At 63.6% G+C, this 16664-nt stretch overlaps 5 protein-coding genes across 5 annotated transcripts in view; 3 read left to right on the top strand and 2 right to left on the bottom strand.

The window, feature by feature from the left end:
* MNEG_2840 (Dynein-1-alpha heavy chain, flagellar inner armI1 complex) overlaps nt 1-2749 on the bottom strand; it is a gene marked incomplete at both ends in the record, with an annotated part of 14983 nt that extends 12234 nt beyond the window's left edge. Inside the window, 7 exons of the mRNA XM_014048679.1 lie at nt 213-385; nt 546-687; nt 935-1474; nt 1653-1764; nt 1898-2308; nt 2441-2498; nt 2608-2749. Of these exons, the coding sequence (XP_013904133.1) occupies nt 213-385; nt 546-687; nt 935-1474; nt 1653-1764; nt 1898-2308; nt 2441-2498; nt 2608-2749 (1578 nt within the window). The remainder of the gene's footprint in view (nt 1-212; nt 386-545; nt 688-934; nt 1475-1652; nt 1765-1897; nt 2309-2440; nt 2499-2607) is intronic.
* Nucleotides 2750-3502: 753 nt separating this feature from the next.
* MNEG_2841 (Serine/threonine-protein phosphatase 6 regulatory subunit 2) lies at nt 3503-7475 on the bottom strand (the record flags this gene model as incomplete). The annotated part of the gene is made up of 7 exons (XM_014048680.1): nt 3503-4083; nt 4496-4895; nt 5091-6459; nt 6686-6736; nt 6968-7003; nt 7247-7344; nt 7428-7475. 7 exons carry the CDS (start codon nt 7473-7475, stop codon nt 3503-3505), a joined length of 2583 nt encoding a protein of 860 aa, XP_013904134.1.
* Nucleotides 7476-9935: 2460 nt separating this feature from the next.
* Nucleotides 9936-11030, top strand: MNEG_2842 (hypothetical protein; the record flags this gene model as incomplete). The annotated part of the gene is made up of 1 exon (XM_014048681.1): nt 9936-11030. One exon carries the CDS (start codon nt 9936-9938, stop codon nt 11028-11030), a length of 1095 nt encoding a protein of 364 aa, XP_013904135.1.
* A 1311-nt stretch (nt 11031-12341) lies between these two features.
* MNEG_2843 (60S ribosomal protein L36) lies at nt 12342-13058 on the top strand (the record flags this gene model as incomplete). Its single annotated transcript, XM_014048682.1, has 3 exons — nt 12342-12431; nt 12582-12716; nt 12951-13058. 3 exons carry the CDS (start codon nt 12342-12344, stop codon nt 13056-13058), a joined length of 333 nt encoding a protein of 110 aa, XP_013904136.1.
* Nucleotides 13059-14691: 1633 nt separating this feature from the next.
* The window catches only part of MNEG_2844 (Splicing factor 3B subunit 1), a gene marked incomplete at both ends in the record, with an annotated part of 3475 nt that continues 1502 nt past the window's right edge, over nt 14692-16664 (top strand). The window contains 4 exons of the mRNA XM_014048683.1: nt 14692-14822; nt 15102-15168; nt 15461-15825; nt 16015-16579. Coding sequence (XP_013904137.1) covers nt 14692-14822; nt 15102-15168; nt 15461-15825; nt 16015-16579 — 1128 coding nt within the window. The remainder of the gene's footprint in view (nt 14823-15101; nt 15169-15460; nt 15826-16014; nt 16580-16664) is intronic.

A 16664-nucleotide genomic window follows, 5' to 3' on the forward strand; every position in this document is an offset into this window, starting at 1 on the left:
GTGTGTGTGTGTGTGTGTGTGTGTGTGTGTGTGTGTGTGTGTGTGTGTGTGTGTGTGTGTGTGTGTGTGTGTGTGTGTGTGCTTTTGCAACGTGTGTATGTGCGCTCAATTGTTGGGTATATGTGCTTGCATGTGTGTTGTCACGCGTGCAGTTACAGCCTGCTGACATGCAGCCAAGAGCGTCCACCTCGCGCAGCTTCACCCCTGCTCACCTGCATGTAGGTGGAGTGCCATTGCTCCAGCAGCGCCTTGCTGGTTCGCAGCAGCTCCCCGGCCTCCGCGGCAGGCATGGTGAACAGCGCGTGCAGCGCGATGGCGCCCTCCACACGGTCGCCGATCTCGCGCCCGATGCGGCCCAGCAGAGCGCCCATCCGCTCGTCATCCCCTGAAACACAGCGTAAAACGGCAGGGGCCATCAGACACGGGGTAGAGGCATGCTTGAGACCAACGGATAGATTTGACCACCAGTCCAGTGCTACTGCCGTGCGTCGAGAATGGGTTGAGCTGCCTCCACCCAGCCGTGCCCCCGCAGCTGTCAAGCACACCATAGTGGCGCGACATGATCCAGACCATCCGCAGCGCGCTCATCAGCGGCAGCAGGCAGTCGGCGATGGCCGGCAGCGGCCCCGAGCTGATGGCCTTGAAGTGCCGCTCCAGGGTGCTGAGAAACTTGACGTTGTCGCGCGCCTGGACAGCAGGGGTGCAGGTGCACAATCGGCCCATGCACATCAGCACTGGATGCTGCTGTCTGCGCATGCGCGGAGCAGGTGGCAGGTGGCGGAGCATCCAAGCAACATCAAGCGCAAGCAAGCACAGACGCTCCTTTGCATGCACGCACGCGTGCACGCCCACACATGGGTGCCCACACATGCGAGCACGCATTCAGCGCCAAACATCTTGCTCCAGATCCGGCAGCGCCCGGCCCATCGCCCACCTCTGTGGCCAACTTCTCCAGCTCAGCCATCTGCCCCTTCAGCGCCGCCAGCAGCTGCCGGTCCTCGCTGCCCGCCTCCAGCACCGCCAGCATCTCCTGCGCCCTCGGCAGCGCCAGCTGCTCGCTGACGCCGCTCAGCACCGCGCTGCGCGCGCGCCAGAACTCGACCTCCGCCATTGGCCCCTTGCCGCCGGGCCGCTTGTCGCCCTCGGCCTGCATCAGGGCTGCCAGCGCCGCGCTCCAGCCGGCCGCCGCCTCCTCCAGCGCCTCGACCACGTCCGGCTCGGCCGCCGCGGCCTGCACCCCCGCGATGCGCAGCTCGGGAATCTCAAGAGCCACGTCCCCGTGCAGGTGCTGCAGCGCCTGGCTGACCTGCCCCAGGTACTTCTGCATCGCCGCCAGCAGCTCGCGGCCGCCGCCGCCGCCACCCACGGCGCCGAGGGCGGCGGCCACGGCCGCGGACACGGCGGCGCCGCCGGGGGCGCGTGCGTCGTCGGCGGCCTGCTGCACTAGGAGTGGCAGGTACACGTCGGCCAGCAGCTGGGGGAGGGGTGTGCCCAGTGGGGTTGCGGCAGGTGGAGGGGCAGCGTGGATAAGGTGTCGGTTCAATTCCACGCATGCTTCACCATCGATATCAGCAGTTGGTACTTGGGTGTTCAAAACGAACAGCCCAGTAGGAGAGATATCCTCCATCGTGGTCATGCGGGGCCCTACTTACCTGCTCCAAGGAGCGCAGGGACGGCCCTGAAGCCAGGACGCCACATTCCAACTGCTGCTCGGGGTGCTCAGGGTCAACAGGCCCCGGGCTGCCATGCAAGCAGTAGAACGTTCTGCATGGGGGGTAAGCGGACATCGCAAGGGGGGAGTGAGCAGGGTTTGTGCATATGCGCTTTGCTGCCAGCGAGCCAGACGGAGTTGGCAAGTACACATGCAGCCATGCATGACTCCGGGTCCACACCCCACCTGCAGCCAGCCAGGTGCTCAGGCACGGGCTCCAGAAACAGCAACAGCTCCTGCCTGAGCCCCGACAGCTGCACGTCAGTGGGTGCATGAGCTGCGGCCGCGGAGCCCCCATCGGAGTCCATCCTGCTGCCGGTAGCATCTGCATGACCATGCTGCTCATCTGCACCTGCGGCCTGCTCGGAACCCGAGCGTGGACGCTCCTTGTCTGCGCCGAAGGGCTCCTGGTCGTTGGACCCGCCCCTGCTGCCCTCTTGAAGCCTTTGCTGTTGCTGCAGCTGCTGCTGCTGCTGGTCCCCATCTCGTGTGTCTGATGCCAAATCAGCATCTGTGCCGGGATCCTGCGCTTCCGCAGCACCATCCGGAGCCGCGGACGCTTCGGACTGCCCACTTGCTGCTGCGCTTATAGCCGGCCTGAGGAGGAGTGTTTTGTTTGCCGCATGCGTGTTGGCACCCGTGCATGCGTCACGTACTGTATTGCTTCGTGCCATCGCGGACGCAGCAGTCGTCAGCTGGCAACAACGCTTCATAACGCCCACCTCCCACCTGGACGTTGCGGCCGCATCGTGCAAATTATGCAGGACCAGCAGCATAGCCGGGGCCCCTGCGTGATGGAGAGTAGTGCTGTTTGGCGACTCACGCTTGCACAAGCGGCTGGTGTGCAACTCGGTTCCAGCGCCGCAGCAGCTGTCCAACGGTGGTGCAGGGCTCACCTCCATCCAAAAACGATCGTAGCCGGCCATAAGGCCCTTGGTCCGCGATCAATATATCGAACAGCGAGCCGTCCGCGCCCAAGCATATCTCCGCGGTGCTCCTGATGAATCGGACCCGCGGATCGCCGCCCCGGTCGTCCATGTTGCAACGACTTTTATAAATCTTGAATACTTCTATTCAAGCGTTCCCGCCACCTCGTCATTTGTGATCTGGGGGCGACGGGATGATCATTGACCCCCGGCTCTGACCATTCTCAAGCAAAACGAATGTATGCTTACATCCATGACCTTGAAGCATACACACGTATGCCAGGACGGTTGTCACTACTGCGACGCACGCACTGCGACGACGCTGCATGGGCAACCAGCGCACCACTAACCCGACCCCTAGGGTACAGTGCGCCGCTGTGTGCATCAACAGCCGCCGACTCTTGAGCATGGTAGCGTGCTGCATGCATGCTACCGTAGGCTGTACGAATAGACTGGACTTCTAAACCTGCAAGCATGAGTGTCTAATCATGATGCCTCGAAGGCTGGGCCACTCCTGGCGTGTCCACACATGCTGGCCAAAACGCATGCGATGGGCATGTTGAAACGCTTGGTGGTAACAAAACAGAAGGCGGTGCGCATGGGCCATGCACGTGTGGCGTTGAGCGCATGGTGTACAGAAGTGGAGAGCAGCGCCTCACATGTGCGCGGCCGCGGGGCACGCGGAAGGAATGCCGCCATGATTTGAAGAATGTCAGCAGTGACCTCAACGCTAAGAGCGTGGTCTATGTGACGCTGATCGCACACACAACAGCGGAGGCCTGAAGACCTCCAGCCAACAGCACACAAGGGTTTGCTCCGGGTGCATCTCAGCGCCCCGTCATGCGGTTGTATGCACGTGCCGACGTCACGCATGTTCTGGCACCTGCACTGGCAACGGGGCCCGCTCCCATGCAGCGTGCTCTTTGAAGCCAGGTTCGCTGCCCACGCCAATGCTGCCGCCGGCTGCGCTGGCCACACCGACAGCCGCAGGCGCCGCTCCAACATCCAATTCTGCGCCGCCGTTCATGGCGTGTTGCCCGTCGCTGTTTGCGCCAGCAGCCGGCGGTTGCAAGGCTGCGAGCGGGCATGCTGCAGTGTCCGTCACTGGCCGTGCTGCAGAGCCCTCTACTGAGGCACTTGCGGCTCCAGTATCACCCGCCTCTACCGGCGCCGCAGCCCCAGCGTCATCACTGGGCGGCTCCACCAGCACCAAATCATCGCTGGGCGGCGACGCCGCCACGGCGTCGACGCTTTCGCTCCCGCCACTGCTGGCTGCAGACTCAACAAGCAGCGGCGCGCTGCCAGGCGGCGCCTCGCTGCGGCCGGGGCTTTCGCTGCCGCTGGCCGACGCGCCGTCCTCGTCGTCGCTGGTGGTCAGCAGCACTGCGTCGTCCTCCATGCTACGCCCGCCGCTGACATCAGCAGCCACGGGCGAACCCAACGCGCCTGCAGCATGCCAGCCGTGAGCGTGCGTAATGGCGTGAAAGTGGTGCATGTGCGGCCCGTCCTGGCGCCCAGGTGCACCGCCGGGGTGCAGGGGCGAGACCACCCGCAGGAGGGATTTGGGTGCTGCCAGAGAATATTGGGGCGGAAAAGACCGCCAATGCGGATTGGCAGCCGCCTGGCGGCAAAAGAGGTCCCCTTGTTGATGTAGCACAGTCATTCACCAGCACATGCACGTATTTAGGAGTCATGCGTGGCAAAAATACTGTGCGCAGTGGCATCGGGCGCTGAACCCCACACACATGGTTTTCCTGCCCGAAGCAAAGCACGGCAGGCTACGTGGATGCTCCTTGTCCCTCCCACAAACACACACGCAAGGAGCTAGCCCCGGCTGCTGAAGCCCTCATTACCCCACCTGGGTGCGCCAGCAAGCTCCAGCTGCCGGTGCCCTGCCCTGCCCCCGCCCCGCCGCTGGAGGGCGCCTCGACCTCGCGCTCCCGCACCTCCCCAAGCACCACCGCCTCATCCGCCTCCTCCTCGCCGCCGCCGCCGCCGCCGCCGCCCCCGCCCTCAAGGCCCCCGCCCCCACTATCACTGAGGTCCACATGCTGCATAGCTGCCGCCAGCATGGTCCCATATGCACGCGCGTCACCACCGCCCCCCTCGTAGCCCGCGGCCGCCGCGCCCTCCGACGCGCCCGCAGAGGTGCCCGGGGCTTCCTCCTCCTCCTCGTCGTCGCCGTCATCGTCCAGCACGCCGTAGCGGTGGTAGAGCGTTGGCTGCATGCCCTGCATCTGCTCCAGGTCCATGTCCGGCTGGAGGGGGGCGGTTGCGGGGCATCCGATGGCAGTGACGGGGTGAAGGCAATATAATAAGCGTCGCAACGCCACCACGGCACGGCGCGAGCCGCCACGCTGCCGCAGGCAGGCCCCTGCAGACCAGCACACGTCAAGAGGGAGCGCTGCCCCTGCCCAATCCCCCTGCGCAGCACAGCCGTCCGTGCCGCCCACCTGGAACTCGTCGCCGTCGCTGCCGAGGTCCCCCATCTCCGCGCACGTCGGCCGCCCGCACTCCCAGCACCCCGTGTCCTCCACCTCGTTGCGCCGCTGCAGGTCGCCCGACAGAAAGCTGGCCCAGGCCTCGTCGCCCGCGAGCGCGTCGGAGACGGGCTGCCGCGCCGCCGCCACCTCCAACAGCAGGTTCCCTATCCGCGTGACGTGCCCGAGGTATCCCGCGCGCAGCGGCGCCCTGCGCGGCGCCAAGCCCGGCCGCGGCGCCGGCTCCACCTCGGCCGGCAGGCCGGCGAGCCACGCCGCGAGCCGGCACGTGGCGAGCGCGTGCTGCACGATCTGGGCGCCGCCCTGGACCAGCAGCCCATGGAACATGCGGTAGACGCGGTGGTGCAGCAAGTTGTTGAAGGGGTACCGCGCGAAGAGGTCCATCGCGAGCGCCAGCGCCCCCGACGCGACGAGCGCCGCCTCCACGCCCTCGTCGCCCACGTGCAGCAGCACCGCCAGCAGCTCGAGGACCTTGAGCCGCGCGCGGCCCAGCGGCGGCGACAGGAGGCCGTAGGTGGTCTCCTGGACTGCGGATGCGTCCCCGGGCGTGGCCAGGAAGGCGACGAGCTGCGGCAGGTAGACGAGCATGGCGCTGAGTGCGTCGACGCGCGGCTTTGCTGCCGAGAACGCCGCCGCCGCCGCCGACGCGCCGCCGCCGCTGCCGGGGGCGTCGCCGCTGCTGCTGCCGCCGCTGCTGCCGGCGGCGGAGCCTGCGCCGGCGTACGCGTCGGCGCCGGGCCCGCCGTTGCGCGGCTCTAGCAGCGCGCCGCAGACCTCCAGCGCCGGGACCAAAACCTTGCCGCCGGGCTCGAGCGCGCGCTGCAGCAGCGCCGCGACGCTGACCGGCTGCATCAGTTTGGACGACAGCGCGCTCGGCTGCGTGTGCGCGATCGCCGTGAGGATGTCGGCCGCGTTGGTCACTGCGTCGCCCGGCCAGCCGGGGCCGAGGCGCTCCAGCAGCATGTCGAGCAGCGGCGTCTCCACCAGCCACTGCGTGTGCATCGGCATGAACACCATCGCGCTCTGGTCGTCGGCGCCGGCGAGCCGCTTGATGACGTCAGCGATTGACGTCACGTCGAGGTGGCGCACCAGCTTGCCCAGCAGCTCGTCGTGGTTCGACAGGTACTGCATCATCTCGTTGGGCTTGCGCACCAGCAGCTGCCCCACGACGCGGCCGAAGTAGCCGGCGGCCTTGCAGCTGAGCGGCGGCTCGGCGTCCACCAGCGAGAAGAGCAGGCCCAGCAGCGCCTCGTCCTCGAGCAGCGTGTTGAAAACGGCCTCCACCTCGCAGCAGAACACCTCGCACGCGGTGAAGGGGTACCTGGCGGGGTAAAAGGGGGGAAGGGCGCGGGGGCCACACGGGAGTGGGCTCAGGCTGGAGCGCACGGCAGGGCGGGGCGTTAACGGGCAGCCGCGGGATTGCTACGCGCCGTGTTGGGGCTGCTGCTTGCCATTGCATTCCCCTGCTGCGACGCTAGCCGCGGCAGCTGACGTTTGAGAGGCCGTCCGCTTGCGCATCCCCCGATCTACCGTGCCCGATGGCTCACTTGTACTGCTTCTTCGGGTCATCTGGGTCGCTGGGCGGCTGCACTAGGTACCTGCAGGCATGTGCAATCAATCGGGCATTTGTGGACACTTTTTCCCGCCATAGCACTGGGAAAAACGCAGTCACTGCACTGGCATACATGCATGGGGCGCCTTCGACTGAAAAGGTAGACGATGGAAGTGCCTGCGCTCCGTCCCATGCGCAGTCCCCGCGCTGTGTGACGTTGGCTGCCCTCACGGCTGGCCCCTGCTGAACAGCACATTGGTAGCCCCCAACCGCGCACCGCAGCAGCTGCTCCACAACCTCCTTTTCCCGCAGGCTGCGCGCAGGGGAGAGCAAGGAGGCGGCGGCTGAGGACAACGCCGTGAGAGGGGGGACCGCCTGACTCGCCGGACACGTTGGCAGCAAATGCTGGCCTCGCTGCAACACCAGCCCCGCAGCACCGTTTGTTGTTGTGTTGACAAGATCCCGCTTTGCACCGCTGCTGCCCATGAGTTGGGCTTTCTTGCCGCAGCAGCACAAACACAGCAGTACAGCGCGATGAGGCGCCACTGGTGCTCACAACGCAATAAGGCGCCCGTTGAGAGACTTGCACTCCTGAATAATGTCATCTTCGTCTAACAACTCCTCCAGTGTGTACTCCTCCTTGTCAAGAATTTGCTGTGGGCACAGCACCATGAAGGGACACCCAGATCAGCTGCAGGTCTGCAACTACTCAAAGCTACGCTGCTCACCACACCCACCTCAATGGGAGACGGCTGAGCGAAGCCCGCCACCCTCCAGAAGGCCATCTGGAGCCCGACACTGCGTCTAGTGGGAGCTGGGGCCCTCCAGGTGATGGCAGTGCTGGGGTGGAGGTCAGACCAAGCTCGGCCCGTGACCACGGAAGAAAGACGAATTCATGAGGCGAAACAAGCGCACAAGACAAGCACAGGAGCACGCGCGTTGATCTACAACAATGAGAGTCTGGTCTCGTGAGCGTGTCTGCAAATCAGGTGGAAGGGAGTGCCAGCCTGCGGCAGAAGAAAGTCACGTCTTGCTAAACTCTGGGCAGAAGTGATGCGCGGCATGGGAAGGGTGGGTGAGCAGTGTCAACTGTGCGCCTGCTGCGCTTTTGCTTCTGCCTGATGCCCATTCCGCCATCTGTTTTATGGTGTAATGCCGACTCAATAGGCACCAGGCATCCGATTGTGTAGTCATTGCATGAAATCGATGTTGTCCATTGCGCATGCAACTGAGTTGTCTTGAACGAGCGGACTACTGCTGTGCATGCTCTTGCTGGCCACTGTGCATGCTGTGGAGCGAAGGGCTTCAATGCCGGAGAGCGTGTGCTGAGTTTGCAAGGGTCAGCTCGGCAGCGCGTTTGTATCAATCAAGCACACTTCTCTCAGCATACGCCAGCTCTGGCCGCCACCGCGCCAATCAAGGGGAGACCTGCGTGCCTTAAACAAAGCTGACTGAGGAAAATGCCAGGCCACCACCAGGCCTCGGTGCCGCAAACCCTCAAAACGCGGACGCATCAGCGTGTGGGGCCCGTCCGTTACAAGTCTGCAGGCGCATGTGAGGTCGGTGAGTTGTCTCGCTGTCTGTCGTTGACGCCTGTTCAATCTGGGAGTAGGGGATTGTCAGATGCGCAAGCACTGCAGTCAGCCTGGCAGCACCATGGATGCTGCGCAGCACTTGCCCTCAAAAATAGGGGGTAAATAAAAAGTGTTGGGAAATGCACGACAGTCACAAGTCGAGGCGTCGCCTGGGGCATGGCGCAGGGCAGCCACGCATCGATGAGTGCAGGGGTGCAAGTTGCGCCCTCGCTGGCGAATCATGCAAAATGCGTTGTGGGTTCATGGGTGTGGGCGGCCCCGCAACGCAAGCAGCAAAGGCCCTGGTAAACAGATCAAGAAAATCAACCTTCAACAGCAGTTTGACACATGGCGCTCCCAATCTTCGTACCAGCGGGCCCGCCACACCCCCCGGCTCTCAAAGCTGTCGGTGCCAGGCGCCTAGCGCACGCTGCTGATAGACTGTCGCTGGTTTGATCACCCCCAGGCACAAGAGCAAAACACAATGGGACAACTTGGTGCAAAACAGAAACATGAATCAGCAGGAAGCCTGTGCACACACGCCACGGCAGCAGCAGCAGCAGCAGCAGCAGCAGCAGCAGCAGCAGCAGCAGAAACAGAAGCAGCAACAGCAGCAGCAGAAGCTGCGGCATCAACGGTCGGTGGCGGAGGCGACAGCATCACCTCAGACAATACAGCCAGCATCCTTTCCTCTCCTGGATTAGATACAATTTGGGTCCCCAACAACTTTCCGGCGAGGTGTCAGGGAGCTCCCTATCTTCCCAATGCCAGCCCCTGCAAGTTGTTGCAGCAGTGGTGCACTCGCTGTCTCCATTGTGCCACTGACGATTGCTGCTGCTCGGGGTCCGGATTAGTAGTAGTGACGTGCAGGCCTGCCGTGCATTTTACGCAGCTGAAGCTCTGGAATTTGAAGGGGCAGGTTGCAGGTGGGCTCAGACTGGGGTGCCTGACTACAAGCTCGGCCGGCACTGGCAGTCCTCGGGGCACATCCACATTGTTGCACCCCCTTATGGTCGTCAAGTGGCCTGATACGTTCATAAAGAACTTATATATCGTACTGTTTAATTTTGTTACGCGCTACTGTGCCTTTTCAAGCCCGGACAGGGGCCACAGCAACCCTCCGGCACTGGAGACGGAATCGGACGCCCTGCGCTTAGCGCGAGCATGTCATCTCATCTTAAGCTACTCATAATCAGGTACGGAGGTCATCCTGGCTGCAAGCTGGTCTCTGGTTGGACCTACGGCAAAAGCTATGCATTCGCGAAACTGCCCCCCCTCGCGGGAGCGCCTGCCTCACACGTGCATGTGTGAGATGGTTTTTTTGTACATGTGTCATGCAACGGAATGTTTGGTGCGATCCCTCATCAACACGGCGCTGAATGACCTGCACACCCTTGCGCGTTGCTGTGCGGTACCGCTTGCGCACGGCAGCCACCGCCGCCACGCACAATGGCGCTAAAGGGCATTGCGGTGAGACGCTCTGTTCGTGCAGCCAAGCATGAATCATGGAGCTTGGGTTGGTCTGATGGCACACATGGTTGCCGGCGGCTCTGCTGTGGCCGCTGCCAGGGCCCCTTTGCTGGTGTTCCATTCTGCTGGACTGCACCACACCACGCCCGTGCCCATCCCGTGCCCCTCCGCCCCGCTCCTCTTCTCCCCTAAACACAGATGATGGCGCATGTTGTCGCTCTCCTTGAAGCCCTGCAGGCCTCCTCCGCCACCATGCTCTCCGCCCTCAAGAAGGGCCGCAAGGACGCCGGCAACCACCCACAGAGCTGGACGACGGGAGCCGCCATTGCAGAGGCCGCCGAGCCCCTGCCCGCAGCACAGCCCGGCGCTGCCGCCACCTGCGATGCAGTGCGCAGTGCCGCCGCCGCTGGCACGTTTGTCAAGCCCGAATGGCTCAAGGGAGCTGGACGTGCGGCGCGCGCCCTCTTTTCCCTGTCCAACATGACGATGGGGAAGCTGCCCAGATCTCTGTTAGCGTCGGCCCCCACCGTCGGCACCAAGGCCGCCATCACTTCCAAGCCCACGCCTGAGCCCCATATGGCCAGTGCAAGCTCCAAGGCCATTGGGGCCCCTAGCAGCAGCCGCTCCAAGGCGCCCACGGCCCGCTGGTCCAACAGCACCACCACTGACATCAAGAGGTGTGCCGCGGCGGGAAACGCCGTCACGGCGCCCCTCACTGCCACCGCTGTTGCCACCAAGGCGTCTGCCCTCCGCACGGCCTTCAAGGGTCGGATGGCGGCAGCCCTCACCAGGAAGGCCTGCCGCGGCAGCACGCCTGCCGACTCCTGCAGCGACATCACCTCAGAGTACGCCTCCGCGTCCAGCATCGTCCAATCTTTCGCGTCAGTGCAGTCGTGGCCGTCGCTTGTCAACCTGGCCGACATTGGCCGCCCCTACGCATGCTGCTTGGACGCCGTCCCCAGTTTCAGCCAGCCCTCCGAGGACGACGCCGCAGTGCTGGTGACCGTCGTCAAAAAAACCGACCACCCCCAGCCTGTCGCGGCCAAGCCTGCAGATGTCCCAGATGCCCCTGGTGACAACGCAAAGAAACTCCAGCTGGCCAGTAAGATTGCGAGCCCTCTGCTGCGCGGGGCCGCGCCCACCCCCAAGGCACCCAAGGCTCCCAGCGTGGCCAAGGCGGCCAAGCGCTGCACCGCAGGCCCCGCCGCCCCCAAGTCTGAGCTGGCCGCCGCCATCTATCGCCGCCAAGGCCGCAGCGGCGTTGGCGCGCATCTCATCGCGCCTCTGTTGTCCTGACCAGACAGTGCGCAAGGCGGTGGCTGCATGCTAGGATACAATTTGCAAACACCTGAGAATCCAGCTTTGCTGCATGTGTGACCTGCCTGTTGTTGTTTGTGTTGGCCTTGCAACACCCACAACCTCTATGCCTTTGCATGCCCCTTGCCAATCTGACTCGCCAACATTGCGGCCTGCGCTGACGTGGAATGAGGCTGATCCTAAAATCTTGGAACGCCTTGTCTTTATGGCAAACCCACGCCACTGGCCAGCACCCGCTACACTAACGCCTTCCTTTACCTGGGATCACCCTCCACTTTCCTAGCCATGCATGCAGCGAGCACTGCTGTCGGTTTCACTTCCCTCTCCTGGCAGCGCCTCAATCTCCACGCCAAACTTTCTCATAAACTCGTGCTTTGTGCAGTGCGCTGCATTGCCCCCTCCAGCGGTTACCTTGCTCCCAACCTCTGCAGGCCAACAGGGACGATTCTGCTTATAGGCACGGCTAGCATTTCCATCACACCTTGGTTCGGTCTATTTCTTTCGCCCTGCCCAGGAGCGTCTGTAACGTGCTTCCATTCTCAGGCAAACGGTTGCTGTTCAAGCACTGTGAATTTCACAGTGCATCTGATATGCCCGGGCTTACACCGCTCATGAGCGCTGGCCACAGTCCTTGAGTGGTCAAGAGCAGCTGGCGAGCTCCGCAGCTCGTAGCAGAGGGGATGCAGGCAATGCGGCTGACGACCCTGGATTAGTCCCGCAGCCAGGATTCCAGCTGTGCGACAGTGCACCCATAACAGCAGCGCCGGCGCAACTTCATGAGGAGTGCACGCCGTAGCCATGGTCTGGTGCCACAATGAGATGCTCCAGGAGTCAGGCTTGCGTAGTTTTGCATCGCATCACAGGTTTAAGGTCTGCGTAACGCCACCTTGTCAAGACTGTTGTTGAAGCCAGGACTCACTCCTGGCGCAAACACGCACACCACAGATGCAACACCCTTGGCAAGGACCACAAGCAATCAAGCGCGTTCGAACACGTGCGTTCACACACACACGCTCACACCCATGCGCATGCATTTGCACACACAAGCGGGCCCTATTTGCAGCATCACAGATTAACGAGCCGCTATTGTTTTTGCCAGCAGTTTCGGCACAGCAGGCCAGCGACGTTGTTGGCCTAGCATGCATGCCTGCCCCGCTGCCGGGTGCGCCCCACTGGGCGTGACGCGGTTAACACGGCCGCCCTGCCTGAAGTGGCCCTCTTTCTGCGAAGCCTTCAAAGGCCATATTATTAGAGGTCAGGGGCACTACTGCTCGATCTGGTGCAGCGGCGATGGCGAAGTCGGGCCTCGCGGCAGGCTTGAACAAGGGACATGTCGTGACTCCCCGCACCACTGCTCTGCGTCCGTCCAGGCGGAAGGGGGTGAGCACCCCGGCGGCTTTTGCACTGTGCCTGCTCGTGCTGCTGCAGTGCGGGGGTGGAGCCCGCGACCCTGGCGGGTCGTGCTCAGATGTTGGCTTCAAGCGTCAATGATGCCATGCCAACCTTTTGTGTTTCTTCGCGCTTGCACAGTACCTGGGCAAGAAGGTAAAGGAGGTCAGGGAAATCATCCGTGATGTTGCGGGCCTGGCTCCCTATGAGAAGCGCGTGGTGGAGCTGCTTAAGGTTGGCAAGGATAAGCGTGCCCTGAAGGTGGCCAAGAAGAAGGTGCGGCGGTGCTGGCGTGCGACAGCCGGGGCGCGGCCGCGTCCGTCGCGGTGCTTGATGCCTGCTGCTGCCTGCGCGGTTGCCTGAATGCTGGCTGTTTGGCAAAGGGCACATAGCCAGGGCAGTGTGCATGCGTCTCGCGCAGTCACAACGCCACAAACACGGCATGCGCGCTGAGGCGGCATGGATCCCACGCCTGACACGATACTACTGTCTAACCCGTGGATCCCGCAGCTTGGCACCCACCTGCGCGGGAAGCGGAAGAGGGAGGAGCTGGCCAGCTACATGCGCAAGCAGCAGAAGAAGGAGGCTGCCGAGCAGAAGGCGGCTGGCCACAAGTAGGAGGCGACGCTGGCCTTCTCTGGTGTAAATCACCGTGGCTGGCTGGTTGTTTCAGGCTCGTCGCTCTGCATCAGGTCAAGGCATGACACGGGTGCAGACAGAAGTATCAATGGCAGCCTGTACGCAACATCAGCCTGTGCAGGGTGGCCTTGCCGTTGTGCTACTATGGGGGGGCATCGTACGCAATTTGAAGGCACGAGCGAATGCAGTGCCAGTGTAGTGATACAGCGCCCTCAGCATGGGTTAACAGCGACTGCATAAGGGCATGTGGCTCCTGCAGTGGCGATCACGAAGGCACCTTGATTACGCTCGCAGCTGCAGACGTGGGAAGTTGCACTGATGATCGGACGGACAGGCTCTTGTAAGCCATGTTTGCCACAAGTACAGGCAGTTGGACACGATGGCAGCGTATCTGCACAACACGGCAGTGGCATGCCCAATTTTGGGGTCCTGGTGGTTCCCAGAATAGCAGGAAACACTGCATCCAACCTGCCAGGTTAGTCAGTGCAATGTGTCTTCAGACGTGACGATTGTGAGCACCAGCCTGCCGCGTCACCTTCTGCTCCGTCGCTTCCTCCGGGGGTGGCAGCATATCAGGAGTGTCGGCGGCTGACCGCAACTGCACTCCCTTCACTGTGATCATCACCCAGAACACCTTGAATATGAAGCGTGCGCCGCTACGCACATGGCGGCGGGCACAACGCAGGGGAATTATTGATAGGAGATGCAAGGAGTCACCGCCTGATTGACTCATCAGGAATGACGGCCCACTCACTGATATACATGCCCTTGAGGAGCGTTGGTGTGTCGCTGTTCTGCGATAGGACACACCTGCAGCGAAATGTCTACTTTCAGTCTGGCCTCGATGGAGAAATGCGCGTACAATACCAGGAACAGGCGCATTGTGGCATGCGGATGCTGCAGCATGCGGCTTAAATGCCTCAACACAACATACTCCGCTACCACAGCCACCAAGTGGCTGCCAACCGCCGTTAATCACGCTCGCTCCATGCATTCATCCTTCCCACATAGTACATGTCAGCATCTCTGCTACCTAGTTGGTCGAGCCCACATGCAAGGGATCGAGGGATGAGACGGCGGGCAACGACAGGCCCGCGCGGTAACCTAGATGCTTAGCTGCGGCCTGCCATGTCCACACGTACCCATTATGCACATCCAGTTATCTACATGCAGGACGGCTCTCACAGATGCGAGCAAAGTAGTGCAAAGCGTGCCTGGCGGGACAGCGCACACACAACGCTGTGGGAGCGACCTGGGCGGTCACACAGCCTTGCACCTGGCCTGCTAGAGTGCATATTATTTCTCACCTTGCACAAGGCGACCTCAGTCGGGATACGATGACGCCTGCAGCCTGCGTACGGTAGCGATCTAAAGGCGCCTTCCCCGCAGCTGCTGCCTTCAGCCAGCACAACTCAAGGCGCGGGGTTTCACGCAACACGTCTTCGCACATCTGGTTGCAAGCTTTACAGCCCGTCAGATCAAGCTTCACCGATACCCACCCTTCCGATCACTGTGTGTGCGCTCACACCCAGACGTCTCAGTGAGCGGTTCCAGCGGGGCCGCCGCGGCCCTTAGGACGGCCCTTGGCGGCTCGTGCTAGGCAGCGGCAGCGATGGCTCAGAATGGCCACGACTCCGAGCTGTACGCGGCTGGGGGCGATAAATATGCTGGTTATGCAACCACCATACCTATGGACGAAGAGGAGGACGAGGAGGAGCCACGGCCAGGCATCGGCGGCCCCAGGTGCGGCAAGTCGCAGCAGCAGAAGCCCGCCGCAGCCGCTGCACCCGTCGCTATGTTGCTGGCCTGGTCCCCTGATGCCTGCCAGCAGCTTGCCTGGTCCTCACATGCATGAAAGTCCCTTTGGTGCCGTCACCCATGCACTGCTGGCAACCCATACGCTTGCGGTCGATCGCGCCCACGGCCGGTTGGAGTGAGTGGCATGCGCGCGCGCGCCGCTCCTTTCCCACCCATGCATGCTATCCGTTCCCGCGCCTGCACCCTTCACCCGCACGCATGCAGTGCCGCGTCTCTGGCCGCGCTGAAGCACAATATCGCTGACCCCGAGGCCGAGGGGGAGGATGGCGAGGTGAGTTGTAGGGGCGGCTGCATTGCAGTAGCGCCATGTCGGAAGCTGCCCTTTTTCCGGGAGAGCCCACAACAGCAGGCGGCGACAGCAGCAGTGGAAAGCGAGCAGCAGCAGCAGCAGCAGAAAATCTAGCAACCGGCGAGCAAGCAACTTGCAGCTAATGTCCACTGCACACGGATGGCGCGCATCACCTGGAGCCTGCTCCCTCGCCGGCACTCTCGCGTCGTCCCGTCGCGCCCTCCCCACCCCCTCCCCTTTCACATCTGCCCCAAACCCCGCCCTGCTCTCGCAGCCTGACGGCTTCATGCGCACCAAGCGCATCATCGATAGAGAGGATGACTACCGGCGCCGCCGCCTCAACCGCGCGCTGTCGCCCGAGCGCAACGACGCATTTGTCATGGGCGACAAGACGCCCGACGCGCGCGTGCGCACGTACGGCGACATCATGCGCGAGGCGGCGCTCGCGCGGGAGCGCGACAATACGCTGCGAAACATCGAGGCCAAGAAGAAGGCGGAGGCCGAGGCGGCTGAGGCGGCGGCGGCGGCGGGCGGCAGCGCGGCGGCGGGGGCGGCCGCGCAGGCAGCGGCGGCGGCGGCGGCGGATGCTGCGGGGCTGAAGCGGAAGAACAGATGGGACGCGGGGCAAAACGGCGAAGCGTGAGTGGCAGCGGGGTGGCGGCCGAGCCATGCGGGTCATACTGAAGGACGGCTTTGTGGCCATGGTGCTTGGCATTACAGCAACCGGCTGCCTGGAACGTCTGGTGTGCAACCGTGTGGGAATATGCTGCCCTCATGCGTGCAATGCAACGCCTTCTCACCCGCGCCCCCCCCCTTTCGCCCCAGCAGCAAGCGGCCAAAGTCGGATTGGGATGCGGACGGCGGCGTCGAGGCCACTCCCGCGGCGCCCAGCCAGTGGGGCGCCACGCCCGGCCCCGCCGGCGGCAGCAAGTGGGACGCGACGCCCGGGCCGGCGAGCAGCAGCGGCAGCAGATGGGACGCCACCCCCGGGCCCTCGACGGGCGCGGCGGCGGGCGCCCGGCGCAACCGGTGGGACGAGACGCCGAAGGTCGACGGCGGCGCGACGCCCGCGTGGGGCGGCGAGACGCCGGCCGTCGGCGCGGACGGCGCGAAGAAGCGCTCCCGCTGGGACGAGACGCCCGCGGCGCCCGGCGGCGGCGCCGCCGCCTTCGGCGCGACGCCCGCCATTGGCGGCGCGTTCGGCGCGACGCCCGCGTTCACGCCGGGCGGCGCGGCGGGGCTGGAGACGCCGGCGGTGCTGGGCGGCGCGGTGCCGATGACGCCGGAGCAGTACCATGCGGCCAAGGTGGAGCGGGAGATGGAGGCGCGCAACAGGCCGCTGTCGGATGAGGAGCTGGATGCGCTGCTGCCCGGCCCCGAGGACGGGTACAAGGTGGGGGCTGGATGGGGTGGGCAGGGTGGCTCAGAGAGGGGGAGAGCGAGGGAGGGAGGGGCGGGTGTTACGGGCTGCGTGCCGC

This window comes from Monoraphidium neglectum (genome assembly GCF_000611645.1).
Source record: "Monoraphidium neglectum strain SAG 48.87 unplaced genomic scaffold scaffold00336, whole genome shotgun sequence".
Classification (NCBI taxonomy): domain Eukaryota; kingdom Viridiplantae; phylum Chlorophyta; class Chlorophyceae; order Sphaeropleales; family Selenastraceae; genus Monoraphidium; species Monoraphidium neglectum.